The sequence below is a fragment of the Lepus europaeus genome, chromosome 1 (genome assembly GCF_033115175.1).
Source record: "Lepus europaeus isolate LE1 chromosome 1, mLepTim1.pri, whole genome shotgun sequence".
In the NCBI taxonomy this organism is placed as follows: domain Eukaryota; kingdom Metazoa; phylum Chordata; class Mammalia; order Lagomorpha; family Leporidae; genus Lepus; species Lepus europaeus.
The window spans coordinates 43,829,369-43,842,700 of NC_084827.1; the positions used below are offsets into that span (position 1 = coordinate 43,829,369).

General features: G+C 44.9%; 1 protein-coding gene across 1 annotated transcript in view; it reads right to left on the bottom strand.

The window, feature by feature from the left end:
* RELN (reelin) overlaps positions 1 to 13,332 on the bottom strand; it is a 581,586-nt gene that overhangs the window by 4,894 nt on the left and 563,360 nt on the right. Inside the window, exons 58-63 of the mRNA XM_062213575.1 lie at positions 11,604 to 11,677; positions 10,657 to 10,818; positions 9,806 to 9,963; positions 8,187 to 8,406; positions 6,330 to 6,527; positions 5,605 to 5,703 (exon numbers count right to left, since the gene is read on the bottom strand). Coding sequence (XP_062069559.1) covers positions 5,605 to 5,703; positions 6,330 to 6,527; positions 8,187 to 8,406; positions 9,806 to 9,963; positions 10,657 to 10,818; positions 11,604 to 11,677 — 911 coding nt within the window. The remainder of the gene's footprint in view (positions 1 to 5,604; positions 5,704 to 6,329; positions 6,528 to 8,186; positions 8,407 to 9,805; positions 9,964 to 10,656; positions 10,819 to 11,603; positions 11,678 to 13,332) is intronic.

Sequence of the window (13,332 nt, forward strand, 5' to 3'; positions counted from 1 at the left end):
AGCATTTGTCCTGATCGGCAATTAATTTATATCCTCAAAACATGTGGTACCAGAAATGACAATTTATGTGGATGCAGAAATAAGAATCCAGTGGACTGTGAGACTTAACATCTCAGAGAAACATTAGCAAGTATAAGATGGGAATCAGCCACTCAAACTAATGACTGAAACTCCGTGGCACAGAAGCAGCTGTGAAGAAGAAGCTGTGAAGGTTGTGCATTTTCAGCAAGGCTACGTATAAAGAAGTGCAGGGGCAGGTATCCCAGCAGCCCCTGAAGACTGCACATGTCCTTTTTCTCTCAATCAAGGTGGGAGCAGCATCTGACAATGTGCCCTTTGGTAAGCTGTAAGAACTAAATGAAAACTTCCGGCACCACAGGTAGATCAGGTAGGTGTTTGACAAACGATAACCATCTCACCCTCTTCCTCAAGTTTTAAAGGATCTCCAATAGAGGACAAGTGTAGAAAGGTGGCTAGTCTCACCTAGAGGCAGGATCCAGAACTCACAAGCATTATGACTACATCCCCTCTCGTCTCCCAATTCACTTATTAATTTAGAAAAGATAAGCACAACAAGTCTTGTGCTAGCCATCCCCTTCCATCAGAGCGCCTCGATTGTTTGTACACACAGTTTTGTTTTTCCAGTTTTCCTTCCCAACCAATGTGTAAACTGTGAGCACTTTAAGAGTGCCAAGCACAGAGGAAAACCCAAGTCAGACCTGTTGCTCCAGGAGCAAATGCTGATCAGTGCTCTGGACTCTGCTCTCTTGCCCCACGTTGGGTATAGTTGTATCTCAAGTTGGCGTACCCTGAACTCAAAGGCCCTGGCATATCCCAATACTATTCTGAGTTCACTGACACTTTTTCACTTGCAAAGCTCTTCTACAAAACTTCTCGGTTAGCTTGGGTGACACTGATGAAACTATTAGCAAATAGTTCCCCAGACATAAGAAGGACTTACCTTACTCTAGTGGAAAACCAATGACAGCAAATAATGAAATATAACACAAGTTAAAAAATGCCTTTCAATGCATGCAGCACTGTGATTAGTCATAAAAGTCTGATCAGGTTTAGACGCAATATAGGATTTTTCATCTCTTTTGAAAATAAAAATTAAAGAAGTTATTTCTTATTTTTCTACACCCAATATATACATATATTTAACTTTTCTTATGTAATGCAACATGCAATATTTGCTCATAACCATATGTCAAGGTACATGTAGCCATAGTACAACATTTGGCATAAATGTTGCATATAAGTATAAAATTAATAACTAGTAGCTAATAACTACTATTAATTTTATTATCTGATATTTCAATTATTCACACTTTAGGAAATACTAATTCTTAATCATATGAAAGAATGGGCTTTAAAAAAATACAGAAGTCTTCCACATCAGCTAACACAGTCAAATTTAATAAAGGTTAAATATGCTTTGCAACAAATGTAATATGCTCATCTCCATAAATCATTTGTGCCAAAAATGTGACAGTATCTTGCTAATGCTTAGCATGAGGGGATGGTCACGATGGAACGCATATTAAAAATCTGATAAATGCACTTATGACCATAGTTAGCAACATATTGCTTTTCAATTTTCTCAGTAAATGTGGTAATAATTCACTTTTCATGGAATCAATTCACATATGCTAACTTTTTACTGAGAGATTCGCTTTCAAGGTACACATGCAAAAATCGGCCCGCTCCGTTATACACATGACAGGGTGTGACTCAGACACGTACGCAGGAAATGTGATGTGTGAATGGAACGCGGAGTCGGGTGAGGCAGATTCTTAGGACAGAAGCACCAGTGCCCCGCAGAGCGGTGTTAAGGCAACAGATCCCTTCTGTCCTAAGAAAGGCCCCACCAGCATGGATCTTGTGAGGGATCTGCCCAACTGTATTCACAAACACGACTGGCAAACGAGTGCTCTGACTAGAAGATGAATTCACAGCAAATTCAGTTTCTGCCACGGGATTGTCAATGTGTTCTGCTACGTCATTCAGACTTTACGGAATGAGGACTTTTTGTGAGCTAGTGAGGCTGGGAGAATCAGCTGTCAGTTCGGCTCAGCTGCTCCATGGCAGATTAGCGGGGGCTAATCATCAGAGAGCTATTCATGAGCAGGTTTTACTGGCAAATACGAGAGTGGGACGATTACGCTCTCAAACAAGCGTGAGGCATAAGGGACTTGGCCTGTTAAATGCTGCAAGGGTGGCTTTTATCTTTGTGGTGTGGAGCCTGTCATTCTGCATATCCATATTTATGAAACTTAAATCCTTCTGCGTGTCTAGAATTCAGCCAGGAAATCAAAGATATAGAATGTGTCTTATGCATTTGAGGTGGACTCCTTGAACATGGCATTGTTTTTGAAAGTGCTAGATTCGTATCCGTTAAGCTCCTATGGGCAGTACAGAAGTTAAGCTCAGTGTAAGATACCATGCGTGATCACAGGTTTTTCTTCCTAGGGGTTTTTAGCATGTGTCCTTGGTGCACATGCACAAAAGCGAAACTGTAGTAATAAAGCTAGATTAAGGCCAATCTTCATGAAATAGGAAGGAAAACACACTGTAAGAATTCTGAAGTGAAATGTATATTCCCAACCATTAGTTGCAAAAACATATTCGTATGACTACTGGCTTCGTTCAAGCAGGTAGGGCTTATATCTCTCAAGATACGAGCCCAGCCTACTCCTGCCTTCGTATAACTAGCTCACACCACCAGATGTTCTGATACAAAAGTGTGTTTAAAAATTAAGAGTTCATTTTCATTAATAGGGCTCTTTGGGGGAAATTCCATCTCTCTATTTCCAAACATAGGAACAATCTCTGAGCAAAACTATACTTAGCAACATTTGTGACTCATGCTATGAAGTTTTGAGCCTTGGACAGTGGACAATTTTTCTGACTTCTAGGGAAATTTCTACTTAGTTTAAGTTTATCAAATGCATGAATTAAAGTAATTATTTTTAGAGCTACCAAATGTATAACAATTCATGAGCACCTTACAACTTTTTGTGATTCTTATGAAAAGGAATGTTTTATTTAAAGGGTGTGAGTGCCCCAGAAATGTTAAAATTCTATGATTAGAGCAAAACATCAAAAATACTGTGCTAAAAACTAATTGTTTAATCTTGTATTTTTAAATAACTCATGTATTGAATTCAGTTTTGGGAAGTATTTTTCTTTCAAAAAAAAAAAGGAAGGAAAATACATGAACTACAATTTTAACAAATATTTGAAATGTCATTAAAGAGACAGCATTTGCTTTTAAAATTATAAGTAAGTGTACATAAAAGTACAAAGGGGCTTCAAATACTTTGCAGAAAAATGGAATTAAAAAGAGATACATATTTGCTGTGAACGTTTTGAAGCCTCTTCCTATACAATAGTTTATGTGTAAAGCTATAATTTCTAAAGTATTCAAAGAAGACTCTGAATGCAATTCCAACCACGCAACCTCAGGCATGTGTGACACTGTTCTTTTCTCACGGGAAGCATTTAGTGTCCTGAGAACTCAAGACAATAATGCAGGGTAAGAGCAGACAGGTGCCTGGTCAGGGACACAGTCCTCAAAATATCAAAATTCTGGCCACTGAATAAAAATGAAGTGTTTACGATCCAGATTATAGCTCTGGGAAAATACCAGAAACAAACAGGGTGCTGGTATTTCATATAATCTGAGCTTGATTCTTGTAATAGTATCATCATGCTGGTAAGTGCTTAGCACACTGAATACCAACAGCACAGATATAGAATGTGCTGCACTCGGGAGCTGAGCGGGGAGGCTTCCTGCTGGAGCTCAGAGAGCCTCTGGGCAGCAGGTGGACACGCAGCAGAGAGCAGAGTTCATTTCCAAGCTGGCCAGGGATCACTTCATCTCAGGGGAGAGAGTATTTGTGCATCTGACCCTGCCTGCTCTTTAGTTCAAAGGAGGGAATTCTTGATGATGACATGCTGCTGAAATCCAAAACAGAGACCTACAACTGCTTGTTTGGGCTGCAGGAGAAGAAATATCTACTTCAGCGTGTATGTTAAGAAACCTTCTGTCTACTCATGGGTGCTATTAGCATCCAGCCTTCTTTTGAGGGCTGGCAAGTTTTCAAGTTTCACAGGAGTTGGGAGTGCTTTGTCACAGGAACAGGAAGCCCCATGCGTGCAGTTGGCCTTGGCAAGAGACTTAAAGAGTAAGAAGAGATGGTTGACTCTCATTAGAGCCTCAACCAGTTTATTAGAATCACCTGAGGTGCTTTTACAACCGTGCTGCCCAGGTCCCACTGCAGGCACACCTGACTGACCCATGGGGTGGGACCTGGGCCTGGGGACACCCACGTATCTTCCCAAAGCTTCCCAAGTAATTCTGATGTTCAATCAGCTTGAGCAGGGCTGCTCTCGAAGGCACGTCTGGTTTTTGGTCTGTGTGAACCTCTTCTACGGCCTTTCTTTGTGTGTATCCGTTTGAGAGCCCAGGTTGTTCTACACTCCTGGAATAATGTGGTCTGAGGAAATCGGTGTCTAAACAGATCATCAGCCTCACATTTCGATTCGAACCAGTGCGGACTGTTATTTTAACCTTCCACTTAGTCCTGTGGGGGCAGAGCCCAGCAAGTTGTCCAAAAGCAGCAGAGCGCATAGTGGGGGCTTGTGTAGGACCGGGTTGCGCTTGGATTTCGGGATTGATATGGATGCCATGCAAGCAGGTGCCTCAGTGAAAACTAAGACGAGGGCTAGCTCAAGACTGAGAAGATTCAGCTCATGGCCATGATCGAAAGAAAACAAAGCTGGTAGTTTTCCTACCAAGTCATCACTTAAATTTGCTTTCAAAATGACAGAAATCAGCCACAGGACTGATTTCATTTGGATTGGGTAAACAGAATGAACATTTGAACCTATCTACCGAGAAGATTCGCCTCTCCTTGCCAACAACTTGGAGCCATCAGTCCGAACCCGTCGAGACATAAGCATTCCAGTTCTACAGGAACTAGATTGTTAGAGAAAAAGCACGTCATCTCTGGGTGAGGGAAAGGTCAACCCGGCCAGGTGAGAGTGGTGACTGCCTTTTTCCACCGCAGGGGAGAACCACAGGGGAGCACCCTGCACTGCTCAGGTGCTGGGAGGCTGGGAAGGAGGACCCTGAAACCACAGACTCTATTTTTCTGGTTGCAACCAGGTCATTCAGGGAGAATGCCACAGGCATCCGTGGCTAAGATGGGTGTTTGTAACTGGGCACGTCGGCCAATACAGGGACTACATAGATCCTTTCTCCTTAAGGACGTCATTCTACCATATAAGACATCCCAGATCTGCCATAACACGCTGTTTCCCATTTACCCGGAGGCCTTTGTTCAATCCAACTGAACCGACGCTGTCCATCCTTACACAAATGTTTTACTTGCTAAAGTTTTCTAAGGTACATTACATTAGATGTGGGCTTTGCTTCCTGTTGGCTGAACTACACCTTGAAGCGGCAGAAGAGTTTAAGGCAAAGTGGTCCTGTCGGGGCTTCTCAGAGGAGCAGCTCATTTTGAATTAAGGTGCCCTCCAGATCAGAGACCTCAAGCTTTCTGAGTGGACACGGGCTGTTGTGTAGCAGATACTCACAGGACGACCTCCACGTGGTCCAAAGCCCACTGATCATGACCTGTTCCGTTGTGGCGTGGTTGCCACCAGCGCAACAAAACTCCTTTCATCCGTGCCTCCCTGGGTCACACAGGTAGAAGGAAAAAGAGGTCAAACACTGGCAAGCAGAACTTTCTGGTGTGTGACTTATAGATTTATGATAGGCTAAGTCAACCAAACTCTGGACACGGAATTCAGAGTTGCCTGCATCGCAATACTCTTCTAGGCAGGATTAACTTGTATTGGCCACTCAGGGACTTGTAATGCTTTTCCATCCCTCTCCCTCCTTCCTCTTGCTCCAGCAGTTCCTGGAAGAGCAGTGCATTTGGTCAGCAAACAGGAGGAGCCTCCTCAGTGACAGGCAGTGTGCTAGAGGCTGAGCACACAATGCAGACCAAAACAGGGCTGCCTCTTCGCAGTGTCATGTCACACTAGCACCTCCAGCACGCGCTAAAAACTGCTGTTTTCTAAAGATCCTAGTTCAGGAAAAGGAATGTGTGCGGAGTGCCTTTGCGTTTTGTTGTCCTCCATTTCCTCTTGCCCTTGCTTTCCTGTTTTGCCTCAAGTCCTACTAGAAAACAGTAACGCAACTCTGGAGACAGGGGTTCCCCTTGGTCCTGCCCCCAGAGGCTTCCCCCAGCTTCTACCTCCTACTGCGGGACACCCGGGGACTGCGCACAAGACTAGCTTTCTGTCCTGGCACTCACAGGGGCACGTTGTAAGAGACCCTCTGGGCTTGCATGAAGTCCTTTGGCTGGTGCTGGGCGATGACGTGCCAGGTGATGCCGTTGTTGACGCTGTACTGCAGCAGCACGGCCTTGTCCACAGCCTGGGGGCTGCTCAGGTCACTGTTGCAGCTGTCCGTCTGCGACGTGCTCCCGATTTGCAAAACAAACATGATTTTACTGCAAAACACAGAGGACATCATCTTCAGACGCAAACCAGGAAGTACTGGAGGAGTTCGACTTTCCTATCTATTCCTAAGTTCACCATCACACGGTGAAATGAAGAAAGCACACCAGGAATACAATGCACTTGTATCATTTTTCATGTCATACATGTGAAAAATAACCTCAGAAGGCTGGTTCTCTCCACAAAGGGGGCAATGTTGCTTTTCAAACATACGCCCTCTTTCTGTGATGTTGGGCATCTTAGGAGAATGTTTGTCCCCCAAACACCTTCTAGTCTTCGCAAGGGAGCATGGGTCAGGTAGGCCACTGAGGACATGCAGAGGACAAGGAATCAAACCTCAGGATGTCTGCTGTGTCCTTTTTGCAAAGAGTAGAATGGCATTGGCACAAGGGAACATGGTCCCGTGTATCTGAGAAAACGTGGCCTGGAGATCAGCGCTGGGGACAAATGAGCTGGGGCCTGCAGCTTGTGTGCTCGAGAGGCCCTGTCGCTGTCACAGGTGTCCTGGCCCTCAGAAGGTACAGTCTTAGGAAACGTGTCCTCTTGTGAGATGCCCCGTGGGGAAGCATGGCCCCATTGGTAGGTAGGTGGTGAAATAAAGAGCCACATTTAAAACTTAAAAATACAGGAACTACTTTAAAACAAAGTTGCTTGTATGACACGACATGCAGTTGCTAACTTAGCACTGTGTGGCAGCTGTACATGGGATCAAGGAAGGAATCAGTCTTTAGATTGAGTATGTTGTTTTGGTAGGAAAAGAAAAATGAGAATGGGTATGTAAAACTTTAAGCAATGTAAGGAATTAATTTTCTTATATTCTCATTGTTTATCATATTAAGAGCCCCAACCTCCCTTTCTGCCTTTGGTAACATAATTCTAACATTTTCTAAAGTGAAATGCTTCCAGCAAATATCTAGCTTCTTGCTAGCCAAATATCTACTTCTCAGATAGCCCCATAGGTACAGAACACAATACTCTAGTGTAGTAACCCACCATCTTTTTACAGCCTTGGGAACTTGTCTTGAATTACACAGACAAAAGTCTATGCTTGATCCATGAATTTGGCAGAATTGGGAAGAGCAGGTGGGGAAGGACATTCAGTTCTCCTGGAGTCTCTTTCTCTGTCCCTTCCCTAAGTCCATCTGCATGGCTTCCGGTAGTCTATTCTACATTAATCCCCATCTCCTATAATGTGTTAAAGAGCTCATCCCTTCCTTCCTTCCTTCCTTCCTTCCTTCCTTCCTTCCTTCCTTCCATCCATCCACCCATCCTCTATTTCTATCACACTTACATATGCTAAATACAGGTATATATTTACATTACTCAAAACCTACTTCACATACACATTTTTATTTCCATATTTGCCTGTGGTCAACCTTGGCCAGTTTTTTTACAATTCGGCCATTTCTCTTGGCTTACGCCTTTGTTGTCCCCACTCAGCCACCATGTGTGAGGAAACACAAAGCAATCCTACAATACACTTAAGCGAAGTCTGATTCTGAATGCTTAGAACATAGAGTGCTTCCTCATACTGAATTCGAATGTATTATGGTTTCCAGTGCTCAGTGACATCTGTGCCATGGAATTCCCGATGGCACAACTGGGCTTGTGACCAGGTCTGTGTCTGGACTGCAGCACAGGGGTTGGGTTACCTTGCTCGAGTGAGATCCAGCGGTTTGGTAGCAGCTTGCCTGATCTGACAGCCGTTAAAATAGAGCGAGTCCCCATGGGCATAGGGTGCCAGCTGCCCACAGCCACTTCCTATCGCGCCACCTTGAATGGTCTCCCAGTTGGCCTCAGTGACTCTTGCGGACTCAAAGTTATCTTTAATGTAGCTGGGGAGATCATGACTGAACACAGAGCAGTCGTCACCTGCAGGGACAGGAAGAATAACAGAAATTACCTAGGACAAGCAGACTCTGCAAAGATTACGAACTAGCAATTAATTTCAGATTTGAGCCATTGTCATTAGCATACAGGCATAGACTCTCAGAAATAAATGCTTCCCTTCTGTTTTGGCAATTATTGGCTATGTGGTTGGGAAAGAAAATCCATTATCTCTGAGTCAATGTTTACTAAAATATGTGGGTGCTAATGTGCTGCTTGCTAGTATAAATCCATTATTTCAATGCCACAGCATTTGGCCAAATCTTCCTGTTTATCAGCGATGTGTCCCAGGAGGGAGCTGTCACCATGGCACGAGAGGCCAACCTAATTTCTGTTTCCTGTACAAGATTTTGTAGCAGCAAGTAAGATAAGGTCCTCCCTCCAGTTCTGTACTTGATGGTTCCTGAGAGCGGAGTTTATACGCAGGCACTTGTTGTTGGACATTCAGTAATGAAGCTGGGATACATACACGGCTGACGAGTGGACTGGAAGAGTCTCTCTGGGACCATGGCCAAAACACTAGCACTGAAGTTAGTCACTATGTTAGTACTTGTATATGTGCCTGCATTTCCCTTGATGTGAACACCTTTGTCTTTTCTAAATGTCCACAATAATGTAAAGTCAAAAGCTCCTAGTTCTGTTGGATCAGGGCAGAGGGCAAACTCCAGAATCCTAGGACTCCTGGTGAGACATTTGATTGACTCATTTGCCTAAAGTGAAAATCCTCCAGCTAACACACAGACAGACCTAGCCGGTCGAAGAGGCAATTGCAGCAGGGGAGAAAGGAGATGGCTAAGTAATTTTCAGCAATGGAGTTGCACAACAGTCTACATTAATCCTATCCACCTCATTGGGAGGCAAGGAAATAGCATCAATCAAGAAACCTAAAGAGACTCCACTCCAGAGTTCAAATAGGTCATCTCTTACATGGTGTTCTTGGGGACGGATGCACCATTCTGCTCCTCTCTGGATAAATCTCTTGGTTCTAGAGATACAAGGGCTGATTGGAAAGAACAATCGAGGGCTGGTCTTTTGTTCTGACATTGCCTACCTGTGTGACTGTAGGCAAGTCACCTAATCTCCCTGAGCCTTAATCTCTTTACCTATAGAATGGGGATAATTGTATTGACCATAGTTAAGTTAGGATATGTTGAACAGATTTCGATTTGCATTTAAACTATACTTTTGTGGGGTGAGCATTTGGCTTACTGCTTAAGACGCTACTGAAAGACCCCTATGTCCCACATGGGAATGCCTGGCTCAATTTCCAGCTCCAGTTCATATACTTTCAGAAACACAGCATGAGACTACGCTTTGTTCCAAAGACAAGTGAACACTGAGCACGGAGTGGTGTGCACTGGTGCAGAAGGCCCAGGATTCAGACCTTGGAAACTCGCATCGCAGATGCAGACGGCGCCAGTGGTGCAGTAGCCGTGCCCACTGCAGAGTTTCGGGCAAGCCTCTCCGATGTACACGTGGTCAATGGCCCAGCTTTGCTTCTCCGTCTCTTCCCCCTTCTGGATCCAGCGGAACTGTGTGGCACTGAAAGACCCAGAGAGAGCAGAAGACATTCAGTAGGCTGGCATTCCCCAGGGCTGCGTCCAGCCTGCCACCAATGGGAATGGGGACTGTATCCTGGAACAGGGCGTCCCGAGCTTTTCCCTGCAGCACCCGGATGGCAGGGGCGGGTCAATTTGTAGCCCTTGGACTCTTGAGGTATAGCCCAAATACCATTCTGGAAGCATGTATTTTCCCTGGAGAATCATATGGGAATTTTCTATTCTATTCTATAATAAGCCTATGTCCACTTTTTCCTACAGGGGCTATACTATTTTCCAAATCGGTGTGTAAAATGAGTGCTGCTCTAGGACGATTGTGCTCCATCCTGCAGTTTTGCTCAACACAAACCCCGACAGCCCTGCACGCCCTCAGTGGTGTTCATATCGGGGAGGGCAGAACACCAGAGCAGAGCTGGTGCCAATTCCAGTCTTGTGCGAGGTCTGTCATTCCAGGCCTGTTATGCCATGGTATTTAGCTTGACAAACAAGCTCCTGTTTCTTCCTTCTTAGGACATCCGGTTGCCACTCCGGGGCAAGGATAGGTGAGAGGAGGTGCAGAATGTGGGAGACAGTGCTGGGGATGCAACGAAAACAAATCTTCTCAGTTGTTTTCAGCTCACTGCCTGGACTCTGCGGAGGCTGCCAGATAACCCTGCCATGCTCCCATGAAACGTACCTGGAGGAGACGTGGTCAGGCAGCTGGAGGGTGACTCTCTTCCAACTTGAGCTGTTCACAGCGTTGTAGATGGTGGCTTCGTGGAACTGGAAGGGGGAGCAGCCAATGCTGTTTGAAGAGGAAGGCAGGCACTGGGTCTGAACCAGCTGCCAGGAATCAGACCTGCAGAAACCACCAGTCTTGTTAGGCAAGTCTTACTGAAACAGATGGTCTGTCTAATGTCAAGGTCATGCTTTGGAGGTCAGGTTAAGATATTTTAACATCAATCTCCTATTTCTGATACATTTTAATAATGACAGATCAGAAAAATAGCTTCATGTAAGACATAGGTCTGAGTCTTTAGAAGCACGTCGATACATTCATGGAAAAAATAAATAAAAGCACACGTGGTGGTGTAGCCTAGTGGTGTCCTCCCCTGATATTGTGCCTTGAAAAATTGACCTGGAGTCAGTTGACAAACTTGTCTGTCTACCCAAACTCAGTATGATTGATTTTAAAAGTGGTGGTGGAGGACATGGCTCTCAGGGCCCCAGAAAGGCAGCACACTATGTGGGACTTTTGTCCACACTGCTGATCTGTGGTAGGAGAGATGACCCCAGCTGTTGCACAGTCAGATTGTTCATTAACTTAAAGTTTTCTTAGGGTTGGTTGACCTTGAGTAACACAAATAGCAGGGATCCACCTTGAAGCCCAATGTACTGTTTTACTTATTCTGAGATGGAAAGTTCCCTGGCTGCAGTCTGATATGAAAATGCATTTTTCTGGGTTTGAAGGAAAAATTTGAAGATTCTGTGCAAACTGCATACAAATGAAATCTGTACGGAAAGACACATGAACTGCCACTGACAATACAGGCTGTGTCTCCATCAGCAGGGACTTTACAAAGAGACAACCATTTGAATTATGTATTCAACTTTGGAGAAAATGGGAAACGGGATTTTGCAAACCTTGCGTCTTTCGTGTATTCCAGCATCACGGAATGAAGGTCACCACAGGAAGTGGCTTCACAGCCCACCACGATCTAAAACAAACGTGAACAGAGAATGCACAGGCCAGATGAAACGATGCCTCATATCATGAATCAAGACCCCCGTCTCTCCCCGTGATGACACTCTGAGAGGTAACGGAGGAATACGCGGGGAGTTTCTGAGGGCATCCTGCGGGGACATCGAGAATGGGATCTCAGCTCTCTGCTGGGGCCTGGGGAAGCAGTGGAAGATGGCCCAAGTCCTTGGGCCCCTGCACCCATGTGGGAGACCCGGAAGAAGCTCCTGGCTCCTGGCTTTGATTTGGCCTAGCTCTGTTTGGGGAGCGAACCAGCAGATGGAAGTCTGTCCTCTCTCTCTCTCTCTCTGCCTCTCTGTAACTCAGCCTTTCAAACAAATAAATAAATCTTAAAAAAAAAAAAAAAAAGATGGGATCTTTTGGGTTCTGTAAATGACATGCAATTTTGCATGCAATGCAGAACTAATTTTTTTCTTTGACAGGCAGAGTGGACAGTGAGAGAGAGAGACAGAGAGAAAGGTCTTCCTTTTTCCGTTGGTTCACCCCCCAAGTGGCTGCTATGGCCGGCGCACTGCACAGATCCGAAGCCAGGAGCCAGGTGCTTCTCCTGGTCTCCCATGCAGGTGCAGGGCCCAAGCACTTGGGCCATCCTCCACTGCCTTCCCGGGCCACAGCAGAGAGCTGGACTGGAAGAGGAGCAACTGGGACAGAATCCAGCGCCCCGACCAGGACTAGAACCTGGGGTGCCGGCGCCACAGGTGGAGGATTAGCCTATTGAGCCGTGGCGCCAGCCGAGAACTAATGTTTTAAAAGGTACTGCTTCTGTTTACTTAATTAGAATAACACATCAATTGCAACTTTGGGTAAAAAACATTGGCCAAGCTGTAAGTAACATTAGGACAATTTATGGAAAGAAACAAAAAATATCACTGGTTCAAAACATTTTTATTGATATCCTTATCTCTTTGATGCTACTATTACTATTATTTGGAATTAAAAAGAGAAGTTTTTAATTACTTTGTAGTCATTCTTAGTGTTTTCCTTATTTTCATGTGTATAAAGGGTTTCCACATGATATATAATCAAACATTTGAAACATCACTAATAAATCATAAATGCCACCAAATTTATATGTTAGGAATCATAAAACACACAAAGAGAGTATTGTAGTGCTTCCTGGGAAGGAGAGGTTAGATTTATTAGTTAGCTAGTTAATTAATTAGAGAGGTAGGGAGACAGATATACAGAGAGAGTTCCCATCCACTGGTCCACTCCCCAGATGCACTCAATATCCCCTGCCAGGACCACAGCCAGGAGCCGGGAAGGCAATTCAACTGTGAGCCATCACCACTGCTTCCCAGGGTCTGACTTAGCAGGAAGCTGCAGTCAGGAGAATCCAGCTACTGTGGCATGGGGTTGTGGGCGTCTTAACCACCAGGTCCAGTACCCACCTCTGGGAGCTAGTGTTGGATTAAAAGGATTGGAAAAATAATTCACCAAAGAGGGTGCATGTGAGATGCCCCTGAAGAATGGCAAGAACCTGAGATGGGAAGACAGAAGAAAGGCAGGTGGAAGGAAGAGAGCAAGAGACGACACAGAGGTTGGAAAGCAGCAGGGCAGGTCCAGAGACCAGCGTGCGGAATGCTTTGAGCAGTGTGTGGTGTGTGTGGC